Here is a 23,979-nt window from a genome sequence, read left to right as displayed (position 1 = left end):
TATAATAAGTTGATCTTATATTTGATAATATTTTCGATAAGAAGAATGCTTTATATTGCTAAATTAATAAATTCACGCATTATTTTATCTCTTGCTTTGATCTATATACAATAATAGCAACAATTTTAAGCGATCATTTAAAGCTTGATAAATCATGGTATCAGCTAATAATAATTATAGTGGAATGTAGTTGGCCTAATATTATTCCATTGCACAGTATCTATAATTTTTAATATACACAACACTATAGATATAAAATAAGCTTGATAAATCATGGTATCAGCTAATAATAATTATAGTAGAATGTAGTTGGCTCAATATTATTCCATGGCACAGTATCTACAATTTTTAATATACACAACACTATAGATATAAAATACATTAACGGGAAATATATGGTAACTACCTCGTTTATTAAATTCCCAATTATTATTAACGAGGAGATAACCAGCAACCACTGACAGCAGCAGTGACGTCTTCCACACGATACACATCGTTCCATATTGTCAACAATTTAAAAAATCTTACCACACCGCCTGTCGAACGTCACGCAATCTGTCGTCACTGAGCGCTCAGCAGTAACTGTCGGATATTCGAACAGCTGTCGTTTCCCTCGATGCTCGCCCCTACGCGACGATCTCGATAACTGGCGGAATGGAAATTGCCTGCCGAAAGAAAAAAAAAACAGAAAAAGCTACCACAACCGATGCAGCATTGTCCGCGGCTCTTTACCGATTAAAACTTCATCGTCGTTCAATCGCGCGCTCTCCCCACGCGTTTTAAACAATTAAAACGCGTCGAGCAGACATGCGCGAAACCGAAGTTCCCAAAGTAGATCGATGGGTTCGCCGCGCGATTCGCCCTTCCCCCGGTTAGTCACAAGTTCACGTTCAATCGGCCAATAGCCATGATCGCGCTGGATCCGGCGAGCGCCCGTTACGGCGACATGACGTACAGCATCCAAATAAATCGTTGGCTGTTGAAGCCGATCGGCGTGTGGCCGATCGCGTTGTGCGCCGGCACGGCGGAGAAGATCAGCATCGTCGCGCTCGCGTTAATCAGCACGTTCTTGATAGGGTTCTTGCTGGTACCGTGCGTGCTCTGCCCGATCCTCGACAAGTCCGGCGACTTGGACGCGAAGATCAAAATGATCGGGCCGATGAGCTTCTGCGTGATGGCCGCGATCAAGTATTTGATTCTGGTGTCGCGCAGCGAACAGATCAGCCAATGTATACGGAACATTTGGGCGGATTGGAGACGGTTCACCGCGGCGGAGGACGGCAGCAACAGAGACATCATGATCGAGAGCGCGAGGCTCGGCAGATTTCTGGCCATTTTCTGCGCCGGTTTCATGTACTTCGGCGGTTTCTTTTATACCACCGTGATGCCTTTATGCTCGAAGAGGACGGAGATCGTTAACAATGAGACGGTCAGGTCGCTGGCTTTTCCGATCTATCGTGGGCTTCTCAATCCGAGGACGACCCCTTGGTTCGAGATCGCTCAACTCATGCAATGCTTAGCCGGCTTCGTGATTTACTCGGTCACCGTCGGTGCTTGCAGTCTGGCCGCTGTCTTTGTTATGCATGTCTGCGGACAGTTCAAAATACTTTCGGTGAGGCTGAATCAGCTGGTTCACGGCGACACTGCGAAAACAGATGGCAAGACTGCTGAAGAACGATTGGGAGACATCGTTCAGCATCATTTGAGGATACTCGGGTAAAGATTTGCATTTTGTTTCGTTACGTCGGAATGATTAACGGGGATTTTATAGTGATTGCTATATTATAGTGATTGCTATATTATAGAGATTGCTCTATATAAAATTGCTCTATATAAAATTGCTCTATATAAAATTGCTCTATATAAAATTGCTCTATATGAAATTGCTCTATATTATATTGCTCTAATGAGATTAAGTATGATCGTATGTTTGGATTCTATGATGTCTGAAATAATAATTATACTGCAGATGTAAAACTGGATTTTTATCCTTTTTAAAACTGCATTATTTGGAAGATGCAACAGCTGTATAGTTTGAAAATTCCTTCAATATGCAATCTAAAATTTATTAAAAAAAAAACGAAGTTGCTAAATAATTTCGGATTCTTGCAATAAATGTATGCGATTTCTATTTTGCATGGAAATCTGCAGTCTAGGTGAAATGCAATGCATCATTAATTTACATAACCTTTCGTTACGAAGAGGCTGTTTAAATTAATTGACTATAGTCACTGTCTATAGCGAAAGGTTAAGTAATATGATATGAACTATAAATCAACTATTTTGTGTGTATTGTTCCCCCTTAATTTACTCTTCATTTAAGGCACCTTATTAGTAACGCTTTACCGACCGGTAACCTACAAATCGACTTTTTATAAACTAACCAATAATTTGTTGTCTATTACTGCAATAAAAGTGTTATATTAAACTAGACATATTATTATATAATTTTTTTCAATGATAGATATGTTTCGCTTTAAATATAATAGATAAAACAGTAATAGAATAAATAAAATGGACAGAACAAATGCAAAATAAATAAAATAGGTGAAATAAATATTGTACAACGCTTATGAGAATATAAAAATGTTTACGACTGAGTAAACCGGTCGGTAAAGTGTTAAGATATCGAATACAAATGAAAGTTCTAGCACGAGAAGAGAATCATCACTAAAATATGCGGACCATGAATATCTTTTGAACAGTGCCTTTAGAGAACTTGGGGAATTTTCAGTTTTATAACACAGATCGAGGGACTTCTGAATGAGATATTCCTTGTGGAATTTGTCGGATGCACGCTGAATATTTGTTTCTTAGGCTATTTTGTACTGACGGTGAGACGTGCGGCGAACGCAACGCAAAAATACGATGGTTCAGTAAATCGAGAAATTCTGAGGAAACTTATAATATATTTTACGAAATTATAATACTTCATTGATATTTAGTTCTAATTGTTAATTTTAAGATCTATATCCAAATTTAATAAGAAGTAATTAAGAAATGTAAAAAGATTACTGCGAGGCTCTAAATAATCGGAATGTCCTGATTTACTGAATCATCTTTTAGTGGCGTTAGGTTCAAAATGTATTAATTTTCAAATGACGTCAGTTTTCTAGGAATGGGAGCAAAGTGACACTATCGGAGCAATGACCTATTGCATACTGCTCATATCATTTACATTCAATATTTTTATACTATGCTACATCGGCGAGATTCTGTCTGAGGAGGTACATAACCTAATATACCTGATAACAATATTATATATGTTATATTATATATTATAAAAATATTATATATTACAAACTATTTTTTTGTATATATAAAGACAATTTATAATATTATATTATTATATTATTTAATAATATTACATATATTACTTTGTTAAACTATGCAATATTATATATATTATAGTGTCTGAAACTGGGCCTAACAGCCTACATGATCAACTGGTATCGTTTACCTGGAAAGAAAGCGCTCGGCTTGATACTGATGCTGGCGATGTCGAACACATCCGCCAAATTGACTGCTGGCAAACTCGTTAACTTGTCTCTAAGCAGTTTCTGCAGCGTAAGTAGCACAAACGTTGAATCACCACTATTATAAAATTACCACTTGATAACATTGCAGGTTCTAAAATCGTCCCTGGCTTATTTAAGTTTGCTCCGAACTCTCACAACATGAGCAAATGTGTTATCGATGTAATCTGAAAAATAAGTGTATTTGTTGTAATCGTTTACTGTAAATTATTTTCAATTTTAATTATTTTAAATTTTAATGAAAACGTCTACGAAATTGAAAATTAAACTACCGGGCTTTAACCCTTTGGCTATGGCTGACTTTGATACGTACTGGCCTATGACGAGGTTATGTTGAGCTTATGCAGGTGGCTAACAGGTGGCACAGTTAAGGGGTTAAAAATAACTAATGCGAGTTATTTTATTGCGACCATAAAATTATATTTATTTCGATCTTTCTTTATTGTTATTTTAGTATGTGCTGCAAGTGAAAAATATATTCAATCACTTTCTAGGAAACTGTCTTTTTAATTCCAGGAATTTTAAATCTAAAATGCGCAATTAATCATTTTGACTAGCTCGGTAGGTTTAGTATTAAAGTGAAAAACTATATTTTACAAAATAAAGATATTGAGTCGACAACTGTACAAGCCTAAATCTCGAAAGAATTTTACAATAGTTTACACCATGAATTTTTCGTTCTTGGATCATAAAATACGAAATTCTTGTAGAAAAATTAAATGAAATGCAGTCATTTTCCAATCGTACCTTGTAGAAGCTCTATAATCATCTTGTTTCATTGTTGCTGTCATCTATAAGGGTGATTTCTTGTAAGCACTCGAGATGAACAGATTAAGAGTAACTTCTGACCATAACCTGACATAACCTGGCCAGATTGCAGATTTTATGCCTATTTCGCCTAAAAATCGACGATCTACTTATAACAATAAATTATGTTTGCTAAGAGGTAACACATAAAGCAAAGAAGGAACTTGAAAACAGTTCTACCTTTCCAGACCCAATTTACAGAACCTATTCCCTCCAACCCACTGCTCATATATATCCACCTTTACTTTGTTTTCGATTGCACACAACTGCAGACGAGTTTCGCGTGCGTAAGAACGCGACTCATCGTCGATAGCTTCCCCCTTTAAATTGAAGATGAACAAAGAGCCGCTTAAAAAAAAAAAACGTCGATTGTTACCCTCTGTTCGATTACGCGTCACGTGCGCGCCCGGCGAAAAACCACCGTGCACAATTTGCGCTTGCGTTCTGACAATGTAGCGCGGCACATTAGAATTGTGGGGCGTCCAGTCGACGACGTGCACCTTGATAGTCACCATGCGCGGTGATCGATCATGCAGCCGAGCGAGAAGCCGCAACGACCACCATAGGAACGACTTGAATTACACTTTGGAGATGTGTCGATGGCTGTTGAAGCCGCTCGGCGTATGGACATCGATTTATCACCGCGTCAGCCGCGAGGAGAAAATATTGTCGCTGTTTCTGCAACTGGTTTGCTTCTCTTGCCTGCTGTTCGTCATCTTGCCGTCGGCCCACAACATGTTCTTTCTGGAGAAGGACGTGCAGAACGTGGTGAAGCTGTTCGGCCCGGTCGGCTTCTGCACGTTCTCCACGATCAAGTACATGATCCTCGGCGTGAAGGGGAACATCCTCGGACGGTGTATCAAACACGTGGAGAAGGATTGGAGGATCGTCGGTGATCCGTACCACCGTGCCATCATGCTGAAACAGGCGTCAATCAGCAGGTACCTGATCACAGTGTGCGTGATATTCCTTTACACGGGAGGCATGTCTTACCACACGGTGATGCAGTTCTTGTCGAAAGACAATAGCAACGCGAACGTCACCATGAGACCGATCACTTATCCTTGTTTCAATTTTCTCGACGCTCAGTCCAGTCCCACGTACGAGATCGTATTCTTTCTCCACTGTGTCTCCGCTCTTGTGCAGTACACCATCACGTCGGCCGGGTACAGTATGGCGGCGATCTTTGTCACGCACATCTGCGGACAGATCCAGATACAGATCAAAAGGCTGAACGAATTGGTCGACGATGACAGAGAGAAGAGCACGTTCCGCGACAGTATCGGCAGCATCGTTCGCGATCACGCCGAGGTACTGAGGTAATGCTGTGTCGTGTGTTTTCATCTCTCACATCTCACTTTTTATTTTAACCCTTTGCACTCCGTTGTCTCCTCTCAGGGGCCGCCGTGACTCTAGTACATCACTAGACATTTATTAATAAAATCATTCCTCTGGCTTATAGCATTTCCATTTTATAAATTGTCAAGTTAAAGTTTATTGCTTCATAAAGACAGGAGGATTGAATTTATTTAAATGTTTTCCTTAATTTTATTCTAGCTTCATGCTTGAACTATAAAGTTTAGTCCATCACTTCCTATGAAGGAGACCTTATAACTTGGACAATTTTAATCCTTTGCGACTATGAAAGCTATTTATATATATTTTTTATTTTTATATAAAATTGAAAAATATTATTGTATGTAATAAATTCTGTAATATAAAATGGAAATATTAGATGCCAGAAAAATTATTTTAGATTTCCAGATGAAATTGTTCCCAGCGCAAAGGGTTAAACTGGTTCTAAAGCAGTCCTTAGAAAAATCTTTTCTTTCTGTTATAATATATATAGTATAAACTGTATAACATACAATATACCTATATGTCTATATATCTCTATATCTATATATCTATTTATCTATATATTTATTTTTCTATTTATCTGTATATTTATTTCTCTATTTATCTATATATTTATTTCTTTATTTATCTATATATTTATTTATCTATTTATCTATATATCTATCTCTAATAGGTTTTCAAAAGACGTCGAGGAGGCGTTGCGTGACGTATGCTTGACAGAGATCGTGGAATCAACGCTTATAATGTGCCTGCTCGAGTATTATTGTCTGATGGTAAAGGATTGCGCCTACAGGGATCCATTTAGGTTCCCATCTTTTATTGACGTGATCCTGCTTTTAGGAATGGGAAAATAGCGATACGATTGCGATACTCACGTACGTGATGTTGCTGGTCTCTTTCACTTTTAATATATTCATCTTTTGCTACGTTGGAGAGATTCTATCCGAAGAGGTACTTATCAACGAATTTTCTTTATTATTGAACTTAAATAATGAATAATAAATTTATTAACGATAACATCGTCGATAACAATTTATCCACTTGGGGGAAGTGAATTTTCTTTATTTCACTGGATATCCTCTTGCATATCTCTTATATCCTTTGATATCCTCATATGTCATCTTATGTCTTCGTTATATCCTCCCAAATACTAAATTGATATTTATGTTTTACTTACTTAATATCTCAGACATGATTTAATTAAGAATATATGCAGTAAATTTTGAGGGATATCCAACATTAATCTAATTTAAAAAAATGATAATTTTGTTACTTTCATAAATCGTTTCGTCATTGAAACGTCGCACTAGTGTAGCCGAATGGGTCCAGCTGCCTACGAGATTCAATGGTACAATTTACCACCTAGAAAGGCGTACAATCTTATCCTCTTAAGCGCTATAGCTCTTTACCCGCCTAAACTAACGGCAGGAAAAATAATAAACTTATCTTTGAGCACATTCGGCACTGTACGTATTTTTTAACGAGTAATAATAATAATAATATTGAAGAACATTATTGTATGATTTAATATTTTTTTTCAGGTCGTGAAGACTTCAGTGATTTACTTAAACTTACTTCGGACATTTGCAACTTGGTAACTGGAAATCCAATTATTATTATTATTATCATTATCATTATTATTATTATTATTATTATTATTGCTTTTGTTAAGTGACTATTATTTTTCAATTATATGGTAATGTTTATAGATCGATCGTGCTCCTTATGTATTAGAGGACAGTATCTGTCTAGATACTTGTTTCGAGTCATTTTGACAATGACAGGAAACACTTCCAAGTTAAAGTATTCAATAGGGATTGTAGTACAAAGATGTTGTTGAAAGTCGAAGCGAATTTGTTTGAATAAAACGAAATATCAAAATTCTGGTTTGTAAGATTCAATATATTCCATTGTCTAGAATATTATCTATAAATTTGTATGATATTATTTTAACGCTGTTATTCAATGAGCATGTGAAACTGTAGAAAATATTCTACTTCAGAAATTATTCCCATTTTATTTGTAAAATATATATTATTTATAGATGAAAGTTAGGCAAACTGCGAATTATATACTTACACCACACTATAGATAACCATTATATGTTTGACATTATTCCACTCGTCCACCACACAATATAGCATCGCTTTTATGATCACTTGGTAATTCTTCATTTTAGGTATGAGTCACTTCGGACAACTTTCATTGAATTTACAATGTAAACTCAAATTTACATTATTTTTTTTAAATTTGCATTAATTCACGATTTGTTAAATTGTAACAAGTCTACGACTTTTTACGATTGTCTGTAATTATATAATAATACTGACGCAGGATTTCCTCCATTTTTCTAGATCTCTGCAACAAATGTCACAAATTATATTCGTAAATGGTATTTAAAAAATATTAGAGAACAATACAAATAATATAAATATAATAAATAATGTAAATCCTCAGTGCAAAGAATATACTGACCCTAAGGGGTGTCGATTGTTTAAAATTGGCCAGGCTGGATATTTACAATTTTGTTCTGGTTACGTAGAATACAATAAGACAATTGTGACGACACGAGTTGATCGCTCGACGGCTCGATCACAACTGACGACTATCCGTCGACGCAACGATTCCCTGACAACCCCGTACCTTCAGCTATTTCCTTAGGGGTTGTTCTCTTCAGCGCAGTATCACATTATAGCTTCTTGATTCTGACAATTCGCTGTAACAATATGAAAAGACTTCAATTTTCAGAAAATTATAGTAGTTGTTTTAAAAACATTTCAGAACAATTTTTCATTGACCACAGATGTTATATGTATACACATTTTATAGAAGTCGGCTATGTTCGGTGCTCATATGAAAGGGTTAAATAACGATGCGTATAAAATTAATTTAACATATTTCAGGCCAAGTAGCATGATCGTAAAAAGTCTGTAATTGAAACAGCAAACGCGTGAAGAACTAAAGAAACAGCGAACTTACCCTGCAATTTAAAACAAGCGATCCTAATCATATTATAGTTACTTTACCGCAGCGGAATATCAAGAGCTATCCTCTGCTAAACTACCGACCCTCAAGCCTTTCTCCTTTCATTCCATTATCGATTGCACGCGACAGCTACGAGGGTTGCAGACGAAAGAAGAAACTGCTCTACACCGTCCTTCCACTATCCTGTTCTTCCCCTTTCGCAATTAAGTTTACCGGACGATCGCGCAATTCGCTAACAGAAAAAAAAACGATCGTCTCCCTTTACACGACTGTAGTAATTACGTATGTCTGTAGACGGCCGGCGGATTCATCGAACGCGCGCGCTTGCGTTCTGGTAATGTGCGACAGATATCGTCGTCGTGCCGCCCAGTCGTGAACCCGCGGCTGAGAGATCAACATGCGTGATCGATCATGCGGCCAGACGAAGAGCTGCAACGAGGATTACGAGGACGACTTGAATTACACGCTGGAGATGTGTCGCTGGTTGTTGAGGCCGCTCGGCATATGGACGCTAGTTTATCATCGCGTGAGCAGACTGGAGAAAACCCTCGCGATACTATTACAGATAATTAGCTTCTCCAGCCTGCTGTTCATCATCCTACCGTCGGCATACAACATGGTCTACGTCGAGGAGGACCTGAAGAACATAGTGAAGTTGCTGGGTCCAGTAAGCTTCTGCACGTTCTCCACCGTCAAGTACTTCATCCTCGGCCTCAAGGGCAACGTCCTGGGATGGTGCATCCAGCACTTGGAGAACGATTGGAGAACGGTGAAGGATCCGTATCATCGCGCCATCATGCTGAAACAAGTGTCGATCTGCAGATTCCTGATCACCGCTTGCGTGGCGTTTCTTTATTCGGGAGGTCTGTCCTACAACACGGTGCTGCAGTTCTTGTCGAAAGGCAATACCAACTCGAATGTCACCTTCAGGCCGGTCGCGTTCCCTTGCTTCTACTTCCTGGATATCCAGTCCAGTCCCACCTACGAGATCGTGTTCTTTCTCCACTGTGTCTCCGCTCTTGTGCAGTACACCATCACGTCCGCCGGGTACAGCATGGCGGCGATCTTCGTCACGCACATCTGCGGACAGGTCGAGATACAGATCACACGGTTGGACGAGGTAATGAACGGCGACGAGAGGAAGAACACCTTCTACGATCGAATGAGCGTCATTGTTCGCGACCACGCCGAGGTGGTGAGGTAAAATTGTGGATTTTGTGTTATCGAGTGGTGTAGGCGAATTTTAGAAGTATAAATAGGTTAGAAGTATTTCGAAAAATTTTGGTCGCCATTTTCAGATTATTAACACGTTCGTCGTCTAGTGTGCTTATTTTATTATATATTTGTGCTACAAACTAGGATTTCTATAAATAAAGTAAATAAAATAAGTGAAATCTTACTTAACCCTCCGTTTCCTATGCCGGAGTCATTTGTGACTCGTTGTAACGTATACAGTACCGAAGTTGTCTGTGTTAGTAGCAGAGTGACCGCCAATGTTTACACCGGCCTCACCATAAATATATCCTAACAATATATCAGTCAAAGCCAAGAGCTCGAACGGTCGTCACCGGTGGAGTCATATTACCGAGGCGCTCGAGTAAACATTCATGTGAATTAGTGAAGTATCGGTGTGAGTCAGAAATGACTCCGGCACAGGACTCCGTGCTGCAGTACTCCGAGGGTTAATTTGAACAAGAATAGTGTCACCCATATTTGGGTGACAGCACCCCCAAATTAGCATAGCTTTTACCCTGTTATGGGTGACGCGGTGACGAACGTGTTAATAATAGACTTTTACGTATTTTTTCTTTACACATTTTTGAGTTTCCTTTTTATATGTAATAAAGATTTTGATCTAATTGCAACGAGATTAGAATTTAATCTTAATAAATTAGAATTTAAAAATGTCCAAATTGAGCGTTGTTATCATGATTTGTTTATGGCTGTTCCAGGTTCTCTAAAGAGGTCGACAAAGCGCTTCGCGAAGTATGTTTGACAGAGATCGTGGAATCGACGTTGTGTATGTGTCTGCTCGAGTACTATTGTTTGACGGTAAAGAAATGTCGATCGTGGTACGTTTCAGAGCCGATAGCCACTATTTGTATCGTTCTGTTTTTAGGAGTGGGAGAACAGCGACATTATCGCTATACTCACGTACATCATGCTGTTGGTGTCCTTCACCTTCATTATATTCATATTTTGTTATGTAGGTGAAATATTGTCCGAACAGGTATTTATCATCCGTCTGCATACCACATATACCACTTTGGTAGACATTTTAATTGAATACTATCGCAAATGTGGTGGTAATTAACATTTTACCAACCGGTAGATTATAAATCGATTTTTTACTCCGACTGGTAACCTATAAATATAAATCAGTCATGGCAATCAAAAATATTATTTGAGGTATTATTGCATAATTTTAAAATTATTAGTTACCTTTCGCGATGAATGAAAAACGTAATAAAATTATTAATTAATTAATGCTAGTATTATGAAAATATGAAAAAGTTCACGGTCAAATGACCGGTCGGTAAAGTGTTAATATTTTGTTTTTATACCGATAATTCCTCTGTTCATGTGAACATTAAATCAGTGTAGTCGAATGGGTCCAGCGTCGTATGATGTTCCGTGGTACAATCTGCCACCGAGACACGCTTACAATCTCATCCTTGTGAACGCGATAGCTCTGCATCCTCCTAAACTCACTGCTGGAAAAATAATGGACCTGTCGATAAGCACATTCGGAAGTGTAAGAGATTTTATTGTTATAAACAGTTGCGAATTAGAACAGAGAATTAGTTTATTGCAAGCAATTGTTATTTCGCGTAAAGAACCGCAGTCTAATCGTCAATAATTTTTAATAAATATAGAAAATTCTTGAGAATTTAATTTTGTTTCAGGTCGTGAAAACGTCAGTAGTCTACTTGAATCTACTTCGGACATTTGCTTGGTAAGTAGACTTCAAATTTTTCTCATCAATATTCTAAAGTAACAAATTATTTTGCAACTTGTGCTAATTTTTATAGATCTCTCGTGATCGGCATTTATAGAACATGTATAGACGACAGTAACTGTCGAGAATAGAAGCGTTTCCACAGAATAAAATTACTCGGCAACGTCAAGAAACACTTCCAAAAAGTATCGAGTAAGAATAATAATTAATAATAATATTGTTGACAACGGAACTAATTTTCTCCAATAAAACGTTACCGGCAGTTGTTCTCCAAATCCGTTATTCATCCTTTTGTCTAATATCATTTAATTAAAATTTTAACCGTACCCTTTGGCAGAATAATAACAGTTCGGATTCTCCTGAAATTCCCACGGATATTTATGAATTCGGATTTTCATTTTACACAGGAAACACTTTGGACTATTTCCATTTATAAAATGCAAAGCATTAATAATTTTTCGTCCAATCACATATAAATAGTGACGCAAGATTTCCTTCACTTTCCTAGATATCTGCAACAAAATTAAAAAAATATTAGAACCATAAGAAATAACACAAGGAAATCTGTCAATGTAAAATTTTCTCATTTTATTTATATAAATCCTTAGCAGAAAGAATCATCAGAATTTTTTAATATTTAGCAGAAATTCTGTATAAATCCACGTCACTGTAGCGAATTTAAATAACAATTCACATGAAATAAATTAACTATTTTTCAGACCAGCTAACATACAGTGATTGTAAGAAATGCGCGACACAAACAGCGAAACCGTAACGAAAGGAAGAAGCGACGAACTCACCCTACAATGTAACCCCGATCTAACTACAGTCATTTTGTTGCAGCAGAATTTAAAGGACCCTGGCAAATCAGCAACCACCGCTCGAATATCTTTTTCAATCCTTATTTTCATTCGGCAATCGATTCCTCGCGGCGGACGAGGGTTGCAAACGAAGGAAAGAAAAAAAGAACGCTCTACACTCTCTTCCCACTATTATGTCCTCCCCCTTCGTAATTAAGTTTGCGGGACGATCACGCGGTAAAAAAAAGATTGCTTCCCTTTACTCTAGTAAGCAGTTGTTACGCGTGTCTGTAAACGGTAGCCGGATGCATCGAACGCGCGCTTGCGTTCTGATAATGTGCGACAGATATCGTCGTCGTGCTGCCCAGTCGAGAGCCCGCGGCTGAGAGATCAACATGCGTGATCGATCATGTCACCAGACGAAGAGCTGCAACGAGGATCACGAGGGCGACTTGAATTACACGCTGGAGATGTGTCGCTGGTTGATGAGGCCGCTCGGCATGTGGACGTTAGTTTATCATCGCGTGAGCAGACTGGAGAAAAGCCTGGCGATACTATTGCAGATAGCTAGCTTCTCGAGCCTGCTCTTCGTCATCCTGCCGTCAGCCTACAACATGTTCTTCGTGGAAGAGGACCTGAAGAACATAGTGAAGTTGCTCGGCCCGGTCAGCTTCTGCACGTCCTCCACCATCAAGTACTTCATCCTTAGTCTTAAGGGCGACATTTTGGGACGGTGTATCAAACACTTGGAGAAAGATTGGAGAATGGTGAAGGATCCGTACCACCGTGCCATCATGCTGAAGCAAGCGTCTATCAGCAGGTTCCTGATCACCGTTTGCGTGGCTTTTCTCTATTCGGGAGGCATGTCCTATCACACGGTGGTGCAGTTCTTATCCAAACACAACACCAACTCCAGTGTCACCTTCAGGCCGATCGCTTATCCTTGCTTCAAGTTCCTAAATATTCAATCAAGCCCCACTTACGAGATCGTGTTCTTTCTGCACTGTGTCTCTGCCCTCGTGCAATACACCATAACGTCGGCCGGATACAGTATGGCGGCGATTTTTGTTACACATATCTGTGGACAGATAGAGATACAGATTTCTCGATTGGACGAGCTAGTGAACGAAGGTGAAAGCAAGACCACTCTGTACGACCGAATTAGTATCATCGTTCGAGATCATGCCGAGGTGATGAGGTAACATTTGCGGAATTTATGCGATCGTGATTAAAATTTATATAGGTGAAATTTAATGTTATGGACATGTCAGAAGAATTGATAAATTTTGATACACTATTTCTAAGTTATTCATGTTATTGCTATACTTTTGCTTTCCCATTACTTAATATAGCAATTAAAGTTATCTTCAAGTTATTTCCATACTTTGTTGAGCCTGTCTCATGATGAAAATTTCTAGTAATAAATTGTTACGTGTGCAATGACGTATTAAAATTGTAATACCTTGTCGTAAATATTTAATATTGAACGTTGTTGAAAATATCACATTTTTTTCTCTTGAAATTCTTTTAAAATTATGAAGATATTTTCGCAGGAAATGATTGAATGAATAACTTAATTCAAGCATATGACTGTTCTAGATTCTCCAAAGATGTAGACGAGGCTCTTCGAGAAGTGTGCTTGACGCAGATCGCGGAATCGACTTTGAACATGTGTATGCTCGAGTACTATAGCTTGACGGTAATGTAACGTTAATCAGTACGTTATTATATACTATACTATATTATATTATACTATAGTCATTATTATTGGTATAATTTCAGGAATGGAGGAGCAGCGACATGATCTCAATACTCACGTACATCATGCTGCTGGTGTCCTTCACCTTTATTGTATTCATATTTTGTTACATAGGAGAAAATCTCTCCGAACAGGTATTTACTGAGAAACTGCATATTATATACCTGCATTGTATGTAGCACTTTCGTAGAAATTTTGCATAATGCCATTGCAAATATTGTTTTTATTAAACAATAATTGTTTTATTATGTGATCATTAAATCAGTGTAGCCGAATGGGTCCAGCGTCTTATGAGGTTCCATGGTACAATTTGCCGCCGAGTGACGCTTGCAACCTTATTCTTGTGAACGCTATAGCTCAGTATCCTCCTAAACTGACTGCTGGAAAAATAATGGACTTGTCGATAAGTACTTTCGGAACTGTAAGGAATTTGATTGTCATCAGACCACGGATCTTTTAGGTTGTAACGAGAATAAACAGTTGCGAATTAGGACAGTGGAGAGATTGTAAGACTTGAGAATGTTAATTAATTAATTATAGCTTTCTAAAATTATTGAAAGAAAAATTATTAAAAGGAGAATTACTGAAAGGGAGAATTGGTTTATTGCAAGCAATTGTTATTTCGCTAAAAGATCCGCAGTCTAATCGTCAATAATTTTTAATAAGCATAGAAAATTTATAAGAATTTAATTTCGTTTCAGGTCGTGAAAACGTCAGTAGTCTACTTGAATCTACTTCGGACATTTGCTTGGTAAGTAGACTTCAAATTTTTCTCATCAATATTCTAAAGTAACAAATTATTTTGCAACTTGTGCTAATTTTTATAGATCTCTCGTCGGTCAGCATTTATAGAACATATATAGACGACAGTAACTATCGAGATAGAAGCGTTTCCACCGAATAAAATAATTCGGCAATGTCAAGAAACACTTCCAAAAAGTTCCGTAATAACAATAACAAAATAATACCATAATAATAATGTTGACAACAGAATTAGTTTGCTCCAATAAAACGTTGTTAGCGATTATCTTCAAACCCGTTATTTAAACTTTTGTCTAATATTATTGTGTGCAATAAATTTGTGTTAAATTAGACACTGTATAGTCTTCACAGATCTTCGATAATACTAAGACAATTCATAAGCAGAAATCCAACAAATAAGAAAATTATAAGAACAATCGTCGTATACAAGGACACGTACATACAAGTATGCAAGGACACAATTGTTCATCCTGGTTGAAAAATGTCCATAACTGCGTCGACAACAATTGGTTGCCAGCCATGGATCAGAATCACGTAGAAATCTTGACGTAAGTTTTCTTCAATTTTTCCTCTCGTTTTCCCTAAAATACATTGCACAAATTAGAACTTCATGTGTCAAAGAATTTCTACAAATTAAATTAAAATTAAATTACATTGAAACCGCTGACACAGATTTTAAACAGATTTATCACTGATATGGACTAAAGTTATCTATAATAGCGAGTTCAAATGTATAGTGCACGTATTTAACAAACTATTATGAATTAAGAAAACAGTGAACGTGCAAAGAAAAATTAGCTAACCATGATTTTGTTACAACTGTCTTTAAAGCACGAATTTTATGGTGGTGTATAATAAGTTAATATTGAAATTTGCACTCTTAAATTATTATTCATTATAATTATGCTCATAATTATATTTATACTCTTAATTATAATAATACTCTTAATTACAATTGCACCCTTAGCTTATAAAACGAATGTGAGCTTGGAAATCATACCCTTCTGCTCAGTGCCATGAGTCCATATTTTCCCTTAGCCATTCATGGTTACAAGCCCCATGGGTCGCGAATAATAACTACACTGTAAGCGCGCTGTTGACGTGCGTTTTACTTCTGCGCGACGAAGACTGCCTATAGAAGCAGCAACCCCTTCGGTTGAATTGAAAATAAAAACGCAAACCCCCCGGTGCTTCATTTCTGCGAATTAGTATTACCTCTATTTCGCTTCGCGATGGAACACCGCGATGGGAAAATAAACATCGATCGGCACGTTCTACGAATTCACGATTACATAAAAACCGGCGAACTTCGGGCGAAAGAAGCTTCGCGCTTGCGTTCTCGAGAAGCTTCAACTGCAACCGTCTGCAGTTTGTTCCGCGCGCCCGTATGGTCACCATGCTCGTCCGGCCGCGCACCTTAACAACCAAACAACCAGGTAACAACAATCACGCGAGCGATGTGAATTACACGCTGGAGATGAGCCGCTGGCTGTTGAAGGCACTCGGCTTATGGACCATGGTCTACCATCGGAACTCCAAACAGGACAAAGCCCTCTGCGTCGTGACCCTGACGGCTTGCGTCTCCATTCTGAGCTTCACCATTCTACCATCTTTGTACAGTGTCATGTTCACGAAGAACACCACGGATTACATAGTGAAGCTGCTCGGCCCGGTCGGCTTGATCTCGTTCTGCACAGTGAAGTACATCTACCTGATCCTGAAAGCGAAACCCCTGGGCCGCTGCGTCCAGCATCTTGAAAGGGATTGGCAGATGGTGGTGCGGCCGAATCATCGATCAATCATGCTGAAGTACTCGTCGATCAGCAGGAAGCTGATCGTTGTTTGCGTGGTGTTTCTCTATTCCGGCGGTATATCCTATCACACTGTCAAACAGTTCATCACCAAGGACACGAGCAGCGTAAACGTCACCGAGAGACCGTTCGTCTATCCGCCCATCAAATTCATCAATCCTCAAGCTAGCCCCAATTATGAGATCATATTTTTCGTTCACTGCGTTTCCGGCGTGATTCAGTATACAATTACGTCGGCTATGTACAGTTTGGCGGCGATCTTTGTCACGCATATTTGCGGACAGATCGAGATACAGATATCACGATTGAACGAACTGATCGAAGAAAGCCGCGAGAAGAGAGTCTTTTACGATCGTATGGGAACCATCGTTCGCGAGCACGCCGAAGTCTTGAGGTAATTTTTCTGGATGGTTTGCGAATGTTTGATAGGGTTTGATTAATAATTGGACGGTTTTGTTCATTCGATTTGCTCGAGTCTCTTCTATTATATGATATATTACATGTTCTATAATATGTTCTATTGCACGCTCTATAACATGTTCTATAACATGCTCTATAACATGCTATATTACATGTTCTATTGTATTGAAATTTCAATTCCATATTTCCTAATTTTATTCTCAATGCATTCGAAATTACAGCCAAGGGTACCTTTCGCCAACTGAAACATTGTAAAACACAAGATTAATATTCTCACAATTTATTTTAATAATAAGTCATTTATATTAAAAATAGTAGGGCAGTAATTTCGAATTTTAATACTGTTTTCGGTGGATATTGTAGATTTTCGAAAGACGTCGAGGAGGCCCTGCGCGAGCTGAACTTGACAGAGATCGCGGAATCGGCCGTGATCATGTGTGTTCTAGAGTTCTATTGCATGATAGAATGGCGGCGAAGCGACGCGATCGCGTTACTCACGTACTTCACGCTGTTAGTTTCTTTCACTTTCAATATTATGATATTTTGTTACGTAGGTGAACTACTGACCGAACAGGTATTTATTAACGTGATCAATTTAGATTTATGTTCATTAGCGAAAGAGATTTTAATGGCATTTGTATGGTATAGAGATCACTCGGCTTTGAACAGATCATAGCGTCTATTAAGTAAACATTTTAATACTTTCTAATTGTGAAATTATGTAGAAATAATCATGTATAAATTTAATATAGGATTCATGATATATGAATTTAATACAGAATTAATTCTATATGAATTTAATACAGAATTAATTTTATATGAATTTAATACAGAAATCATTATATACGAATTTAATATAAAAGTCATTGTGAATAGATTATTTGCTTTCAACATTAAAAAAATATGTCACTCCATCGTTTGATCTAAATGCATTTTTAACGAACCATTTATTTCACAAGCTACACTGCATTAACTATAAATATCATTGTAAAAGCAAATTAAGTACACGGAGATAGTGAACAATGGCCAATTTACACAGCTACCCTTGCACCAATTCAATTTAGTTATAATTCTATATGAATATTTATATATTCGTACATTTCTCAATTAGATAAAAATAATTTCCAATATTAATTACCGAACTGATTTATTTCTAGACAATATTTAACAACTTAAATGTTATGAATAAAGTTGAAACCTAGAATTATTCAAAGTAATATATATATATAATAATAAAATAATAAAAATAGTAATTAGAAAGTTACGTGATGAATTACTGTTAGCATTAAATATGTGCACTGTTAATATTATTCTACTATATTAATTTTATTTTATTCGTTATCTCCGTGTACCAGATTGAATTTCAAAGTTCACATTCTCGAAAAAAAAAAAATGATTTCCTTTCTGATTTTCATAATTCTTTCGTTGGCCAAACAAAACGTCGCAACAGTGTAGCCAAATGGGCCCTGCTTCCTATGACATTGAATGGTACAAATTGTCACCAAGGAGGGCCTACAATCTTATTCTCATAAGCGCGATATCCCTCGAACCGCCTAAGCTCACGGCTGGGAACATAATAGACTTATCGATAAACACGTTCGGCGCTGTAGGTGATTCTACTATAAGCAATTATTCGCAAAATTCGCTAAGATTCTTTAAAATCTAATCTTTTCCAGGTGGTGAGGACATCGGTAATTTACTTGAATCTGCTTCGAACCGTCACTGTTTGGTAATTCGTCCTTCGTTTAATCTCAAAATTACCGTAACATTAGTATAACATAATAATTTTCTACATATCTTTGTAGATCTGCTCACCGTGTTCATAGAACGCATTTAGATGAATGCATCTGCCCTGATGACAGCGTTTCCACCAAATAGGTTTGTAGACCATTGTCGAGAATCACTTCCAAACACGAGAAACCTATAAAAATAGTAGTTTGATAAATATTCTTAAGTGTTGAAAACAACTGAATTGAATAAAATGTCATCGACATTCAGAGTCGTATATTATTTTTATGAGAAATCATGTATAGTCTGTTGCTGGAAAAATGGCGTAGGGATTTGTGGCAAACTCCATCTATGTTAACTTTTTTTTGCAAAAGTAGGGTAAACGCATTTCTTTATTGGCAGAAATGATCCTTTTTTAATTAGCAACCATGGTTTTAGCGGTCATGGTGTTAGCGACCATGGTGTTAGTACCCATGGTCTTAGCGACCATGGTGCTAGCGACATAAAGAGTCCCTTCTTGCTCTCCGCGTCGTTTAGTTCATTGGTTTTCTTATTTCCCAATAGAAATGAGTTTAGGACTCCCTTTCCCCAGGACAGAAATTGTACCATTTTTCCAGCACGGTACAGTACATACATCATACTGCAGACTACTCACTTTCAGTCATCGCACCTTGCCAGTAAAAACAAATTCGCCACCACAATCGAAAAAGAAATTCGTCCCAATCTCAAGCGTCCCCAAGCTCAGAAATCGTTTAACCCTTTCGGCACGAGTGCCGGACATATCCGGCGTCCGTGCGACGACCGGTATAAATAACAGAATTTTATATAAATAAATCTCAATATTTTATATAACTATCTCTGAATATCTCCTTAAGTTACAAGCAACACTTTTGTTAAAAAAAATGTCGTTTTATCGAGCACAGTTTTTATTTAACGCTCAAGAAATATCTTCTTCTAAAGGAAGGACTGGTCACGTGCGACGGCAATTTTCGGCGCGTGGCCGCGTACAGCGAGAGAGAGAGTGTCGCGGCGGAGTGTGTGCTCGGTACCGAAAGGGTTAATAATCCAAAGGGGGTTTCACAGTTCAAGCGTTCATCGAAACGTCTAAAAATGCAATGTAAAATACATGAAACAGCGGGGGAACGATGCTTTCGCTGAAACAGACGCTCGGCACCGTCCACGATTACCCGGCAATCACTGTAACAAAACGATGACCGTCGCACGGAAGAGACCCAAACTTTTTAACTCGATTCTATAGCCAAAAGTTTTCCCCCTTTCGCGGCGATCGATCCCCCCGCGCCCAATGGGACGTACACACGAAATTGTGTACAATTATCCGTTGTTTCGCAAAAAGTTCGCCGCGGCCGGCCGCGCAAAAACGCTGCTACCGCGCGCGCGCTTGCGTTGTCAGAGTACTCGGCCGTAGATCGCAGTCCTCGCAGTAGATCTCAGTGAGTACGTAACACCTGAACGGCCAACATGAGCGTTGCGGAGCAGGTGGTCGAGCTCACGAGAAACTTGAACTACGAGAAGGACATAGACAGCGTGTTCAGCTTTTCGCGCCGGTTGATGAAACTGATCGGCGTCTGGCCGCTGCTGCAGAAACAGGCGACGAGCACGTTGGAGCACGTGATCGCGTTTCTCGTGCGAGTCTTGTTGCTCTGCGTCCAGGCGTTCTTCGTGATACCGATCTGCGTGCACATATTCTTCGTCGAGCAGAATCCGATATTGAAGGTGAAGCTGTTCGGCCCGCCGAGCTCCTGCCTCTTCACCGTGATTAAGTTCGCGTGCCTGGTGTTCAATGGTACCGCTCTCGGCCGTTGCGTCGAGCACATCAAGAACGATTGGAAGAGGGTGCAGGATCCGCGGCATCGCGACATCATGCTGAAACAGATATCGATCAGCAAGAACCTGTCGATACTGTGCTTCATTTTCATCTATTCCGCCGGCATCTCGTATTACACCGTGATACCGTTGATGAACAAGCATCGACTGAAAGGGAACTATACCATGAGAAAGTTGGCCCATCCTGGATACGACCGGTTCTTTGACGTCAAATCCAGTCCAACTTTTGAGCTGATCTATTTTGCGCATCTGCTGTCGGGATTCTTCAGGTTCAACTGTACTGCGGCGTCGTTCAGCTTGACGGTGATCTTCGTGACACATGTTTGCGGCCAGATACAGATACAGCTGTTACGATTGAAGGAATTGTATCAGGAGAGGGCGGAGGAAAAGACTGGACCGGATCCGTTGGCGATCATTATAGAGGATCACGCTACGACCTTAAAGTCAGTTGTCTTCTATGTCTTAATATATTATATTATGGTATATTATATTATATTATATTATGTTATATTATATTAACCTTCTGCGATCGCATGTTCAGTTTTGACTTTTTACCAATTAACTAATTATTGTTACTTGGACTTGGGCCGCAGAGAGTTCATCGCCTCTTATTATTACGATTTTTGGATTTTGTTAATTTCTGTGGAATTTCATAATTATCTCCTTCATTTATCTCTGTATAATTTATGATTCGTATAGCTCAATTTTATTAGTTACTATAGCTTATTTTTATTAGTTACTCTTTATTTCGTTTTTTAAAGATATTATATTTTTATGACATTAAATTGTTGCACGAATTAAACGATGTTAAATCAACAGTTTTGTGTTAATTTAACAGACAAGAGTTACACGAAGGAAAACTTTTCAGTTAAAGTGAATTATATTTAATTTTTCTAGGTTATGAATTTGAAACATGCTATTTCAAATTCTACCATTTATTCAATATATTTAATCGATAATTGATTCTCTAAAAATAGTTGCTTTTTCCATATTTAATATGTCATCGAATTTTATTTTAATGTTACTTGCACGAAATACAATATTCTTTTAGTTTATATTTCAGGATAAGTAATTTTGTCTTATTCCATTTATTTTCCAAGAGATGATCACACCTGACAATAAATATTATCTTCTCCATAAATATTTCAGACTTGCAAGCGATGCTAAAGACTCTCTGAACGAGCTCCTTTTAGCAGAAATCTTTGGTTGCACGTTCACCATGTGTTTGGCTGAGTATTGTTGTTTAATGGTAAGACTGGCGCGATACTTGATCGAAAACTCATTTATCCTTTACTCTAAGTGCAATAATTCTCGTTTCGAATTTATCTGAATCTAGGAATGGAACAGCATGAATCCAGTCGCATTGACAACATACCTAATTTACGTCGTTTCCTTTTCATTTAACGCGATGATATTTTGCTACATAGGTGAACTTCTCACCGAAGAGGTAACAATCGCCGCTTAATTTACAAGGTGTGACGAAGGCATTCACTGAAATGGTTAATTAAACTGATTAATTTCTATTTTCTCGAAAACCCATAATTAATACATCAACCAGTTATTTAATTGTCAAGTTACTTATATTGTTAACCATAAGTAATATGCGACACGATTATGTCGCCATTTGGTTGTGTTCAGTATAGGTGCATGTGCTGATAAAAACGTCGTCCAACAATTTAATTTTACTCTTTTATTATCTATTATTCGACATTTTATATGACGGCATTGCCAGAGCCTCGTTAGCCGCCATGAAATGGCGTTGCCCGGGTCCCACCATCGAGGAGGTGAGGTTGGCAGCCTGGGGAGAATTAACCCATGGCTTTTGGGATCCCATTATACGTTTAAAAAGCGTTGATTTTGTTAACTAATTCAGTGAACCTTCTGTCCATACCTCGTAACAATTAATAGTACAGTATTGCTAAGGAAACAATTACAATTACCACAAAATTATATTTCTTTGATCTATTCGAAATGATATGTACTAAAACGACGAATTAATGATTCTACTATACAAAAATCAATTTTTAATGTATATTAATGTACAGTAAATATATTAACTAATATAGATTAGGAATCAAAGTTCAATGTATATTAAATGTATTTGAATGTATATTTAATATATATTTAATGTACAGTAATATACGTTAAATATAGTAACTAATATACATTAGGAATCAAAGATCAATGTATATTAAGTGTATATTTAATCTGCATTGAATAAATTTAATATACTTTTAAATGTATATTTAATATATATCTAAAAGTATTTAAATGTATATTTAATATGTATTTAAGTGAATTAAAATGCATATTTAATATATATCTAAATGTATTTATATTTTTCCATAAACTCTAATACATTAGGAGTAACAAACATTTGAATGAACATACTTGCAGTGCTCTCAGATCGGTTACGCCAGTTACGACACCGCGTGGTACACCTTACCAGCAAACAAAATGGCCGATTTCGTCCTGCTCAACGTTACGTCACTCTGTCCGCCAATGCTAATGGCTGGCAAAGTGATCAAACTGTCTATGAACACGTTCAGCGTAGTAAGTGGCTGAAACAAGTGGAATAACGCCATTTAAAAAAAAAAAAAAAGGAAGAAACAATAAAATCAGACACGTATTTTCCAGCTCGTGAAGACCACGGTCGTGTATCTGAACCTACTGCGAACTGTCACCGATACATAACGTGATATCCAACGTCCGCAACTGTCACTTCACTTTTATTATGGTATAGATGGTCCGTTTTATAGGTGTTCCATATACTATGAAACAAAATAATGAACGTTAATATTAATCGTCCCACCTGCAGACGGAGAATATGAAAAGAACACGTCGGCGCAAATGGCAACTGTGTATATTCAGCAAACCGTGAATAATTGGTAATTAAATATTAGATTTATATTATAATAATTATTGTTTACATAAAAGGTTATCCCAATAAATTAATCACAATAGTTATCGCCGATACTACATTTTTCAATTAATTTTTCTGCAATTTTTCTACAAAATTTTCATTTCACTTCATAAATATAAATTAATATAAAATCAGGTAGTGATTATTGTTTCTATAAATCCCAATAAATTCATCACAATAGTTAACGCCGTTTATTATATATTCTTCTAATTCTATCGACAGTTCAATTGAATGGTAAATATTTCATTTAATAATAAACATTTTCTGCAATTTTCCTACAAAATT

The 23,979-nt window shown here is 37.5% G+C and overlaps 6 protein-coding genes and 1 long non-coding RNA gene across 12 annotated transcripts; 6 read left to right on the top strand and 1 right to left on the bottom strand.

The window, feature by feature from the left end:
- Positions 1-795: 795 nt before the first annotated feature.
- LOC144473447 (odorant receptor 13a-like) lies at positions 796-4,071 on the top strand. The gene is made up of 5 exons (XM_078187315.1): positions 796-1,716; positions 2,735-2,834; positions 3,117-3,227; positions 3,412-3,567; positions 3,628-4,071. The coding sequence occupies exons 1-5, from the start codon at positions 908-910 to the stop codon at positions 3,679-3,681; spliced, it is 1,230 nt and encodes a 409-aa protein (XP_078043441.1). The 5' UTR covers positions 796-907; the 3' UTR covers positions 3,682-4,071.
- A 733-nt stretch (positions 4,072-4,804) lies between these two features.
- LOC144473448 (odorant receptor 2a-like) lies at positions 4,805-7,543 on the top strand. 2 transcript variants are annotated; one of them, XM_078187317.1, is made up of 6 exons: positions 4,805-5,662; positions 6,376-6,475; positions 6,543-6,653; positions 7,013-7,168; positions 7,244-7,296; positions 7,412-7,543. In XM_078187317.1, coding segments are annotated over exons 1-6 (1,227 nt in total). In that variant the 5' UTR covers positions 4,805-4,856; the 3' UTR covers positions 7,413-7,543. The 2 variants fall into 2 exon arrangements, with proteins under 2 accessions (XP_078043443.1, XP_078043442.1); XM_078187316.1 differs by lacking the exon at positions 7,412-7,543 and having other exon boundaries at positions 7,244-7,383.
- A 1,370-nt stretch (positions 7,544-8,913) lies between these two features.
- Positions 8,914-11,647, top strand: LOC144473452 (odorant receptor 43a-like). The gene is made up of 5 exons (XM_078187324.1): positions 8,914-9,887; positions 10,640-10,739; positions 10,807-10,917; positions 11,287-11,442; positions 11,594-11,647. The coding sequence occupies exons 1-5, from the start codon at positions 9,085-9,087 to the stop codon at positions 11,645-11,647; spliced, it is 1,224 nt and encodes a 407-aa protein (XP_078043450.1). The 5' UTR covers positions 8,914-9,084.
- On the bottom strand, positions 11,065-19,119 carry LOC144473458 (uncharacterized). The gene is made up of 7 exons (XR_013494580.1): positions 19,014-19,119; positions 15,968-17,439; positions 15,407-15,548; positions 14,370-14,585; positions 12,447-13,524; positions 11,974-12,158; positions 11,065-11,401 (listed from the first exon to the last, which is right to left on the bottom strand). It is a non-coding gene; the product is annotated as an uncharacterized LOC144473458 (long non-coding RNA).
- Positions 12,827-15,374, top strand: LOC144473437 (odorant receptor Or2-like). Of its 2 annotated transcripts, XM_078187299.1 has the most exons (6): positions 12,827-13,644; positions 14,046-14,145; positions 14,229-14,339; positions 14,471-14,626; positions 14,907-14,956; positions 15,033-15,374. In XM_078187299.1, coding segments are annotated over exons 1-6 (1,221 nt in total). In that variant the 5' UTR covers positions 12,827-12,841; the 3' UTR covers positions 15,034-15,374. The 2 variants fall into 2 exon arrangements, with proteins under 2 accessions (XP_078043425.1, XP_078043424.1); XM_078187298.1 differs by lacking the exon at positions 15,033-15,374 and having other exon boundaries at positions 14,907-14,960.
- Positions 15,389-19,141, top strand: LOC144473440 (odorant receptor 4-like). Of its 2 annotated transcripts, XM_078187304.1 has the most exons (6): positions 15,389-15,515; positions 16,588-17,172; positions 17,562-17,772; positions 18,649-18,804; positions 18,875-18,927; positions 19,004-19,141. In XM_078187304.1, coding segments are annotated over exons 1-6 (1,107 nt in total). In that variant the 5' UTR covers positions 15,389-15,414; the 3' UTR covers positions 19,005-19,141. The 2 variants fall into 2 exon arrangements, with proteins under 2 accessions (XP_078043430.1, XP_078043429.1); XM_078187303.1 differs by lacking the exon at positions 15,389-15,515 and having other exon boundaries at positions 16,355-17,172.
- Positions 19,142-20,359: 1,218 nt separating this feature from the next.
- On the top strand, positions 20,360-23,780 carry LOC144473442 (uncharacterized). Of its 3 annotated transcripts, none has more exons than XR_013494579.1 (6): positions 20,360-21,214; positions 21,921-22,020; positions 22,108-22,218; positions 23,169-23,324; positions 23,409-23,517; positions 23,590-23,778. XR_013494579.1 is itself a non-coding variant. In XM_078187308.1 (6 exons), exons 1-5 carry the CDS (start codon positions 20,406-20,408, stop codon positions 23,463-23,465), a joined length of 1,233 nt encoding a protein of 410 aa, XP_078043434.1. In that variant the 5' UTR covers positions 20,360-20,405; the 3' UTR covers positions 23,466-23,508; positions 23,590-23,777. The 3 variants fall into 3 exon arrangements, 2 of the variants coding, with proteins under 2 accessions (XP_078043434.1, XP_078043433.1); XM_078187308.1 differs by having other exon boundaries at positions 23,409-23,508; positions 23,590-23,777; XM_078187307.1 differs by having other exon boundaries at positions 23,409-23,780.
- The last annotated feature ends 199 nt before the right edge of the window (positions 23,781-23,979 follow it).

Source organism: Augochlora pura, chromosome 7 (genome assembly GCF_028453695.1).
Source record: "Augochlora pura isolate Apur16 chromosome 7, APUR_v2.2.1, whole genome shotgun sequence".
NCBI classification, from domain to species: Eukaryota; Metazoa; Arthropoda; class Insecta; order Hymenoptera; family Halictidae; genus Augochlora; species Augochlora pura.
This window is presented reverse-complemented; position numbering and strand designations above follow the sequence as displayed.

Coding starts and splice junctions, on each gene's coding strand:
- LOC144473440 (XM_078187303.1), top strand. CDS start 16,355: ATGGTCACCATGCTCGTCCGGCCGCGCACCTTAACAACCAAACAACCA. Junction 17,173..17,561: donor GAGCACGCCGAAGTCTTGAG/GTAATTTTTCTG, acceptor TGGATATTGTAG/ATTTTCGAAAGACGTCGAGG. Junction 18,805..18,874: donor CGATAAACACGTTCGGCGCT/GTAGGTGATTCT, acceptor AATCTTTTCCAG/GTGGTGAGGACATCGGTAAT.
- LOC144473437 (XM_078187298.1), top strand. CDS start 12,842: ATGCGTGATCGATCATGTCACCAGACGAAGAGCTGCAACGAGGATCAC. Junction 14,146..14,228: donor TCGAGTACTATAGCTTGACG/GTAATGTAACGT, acceptor GTATAATTTCAG/GAATGGAGGAGCAGCGACAT. Junction 14,627..14,906: donor CGATAAGTACTTTCGGAACT/GTAAGGAATTTG, acceptor ATTTCGTTTCAG/GTCGTGAAAACGTCAGTAGT.
- LOC144473447 (XM_078187315.1), top strand. CDS start 908: ATGATCGCGCTGGATCCGGCGAGCGCCCGTTACGGCGACATGACGTAC. Junction 1,717..2,734: donor CATCATTTGAGGATACTCGG/GTAAAGATTTGC, acceptor GGGAATTTTCAG/TTTTATAACACAGATCGAGG. Junction 3,228..3,411: donor GCGAGATTCTGTCTGAGGAG/GTACATAACCTA, acceptor TATATATTATAG/TGTCTGAAACTGGGCCTAAC.
- LOC144473442 (XM_078187307.1), top strand. CDS start 20,406: ATGAGCGTTGCGGAGCAGGTGGTCGAGCTCACGAGAAACTTGAACTAC. Junction 22,219..23,168: donor GTGAACTTCTCACCGAAGAG/GTAACAATCGCC, acceptor ACATACTTGCAG/TGCTCTCAGATCGGTTACGC. Junction 23,325..23,408: donor CTATGAACACGTTCAGCGTA/GTAAGTGGCTGA, acceptor CGTATTTTCCAG/CTCGTGAAGACCACGGTCGT.
- LOC144473452 (XM_078187324.1), top strand. CDS start 9,085: ATGCGTGATCGATCATGCGGCCAGACGAAGAGCTGCAACGAGGATTAC. Junction 10,740..10,806: donor TCGAGTACTATTGTTTGACG/GTAAAGAAATGT, acceptor TTCTGTTTTTAG/GAGTGGGAGAACAGCGACAT. Junction 11,443..11,593: donor CGATAAGCACATTCGGAAGT/GTAAGAGATTTT, acceptor ATTTTGTTTCAG/GTCGTGAAAACGTCAGTAGT.
- LOC144473448 (XM_078187316.1), top strand. CDS start 4,857: ATGCGCGGTGATCGATCATGCAGCCGAGCGAGAAGCCGCAACGACCAC. Junction 6,476..6,542: donor TCGAGTATTATTGTCTGATG/GTAAAGGATTGC, acceptor TCCTGCTTTTAG/GAATGGGAAAATAGCGATAC. Junction 6,654..7,012: donor GAGAGATTCTATCCGAAGAG/GTACTTATCAAC, acceptor ACGTCGCACTAG/TGTAGCCGAATGGGTCCAGC.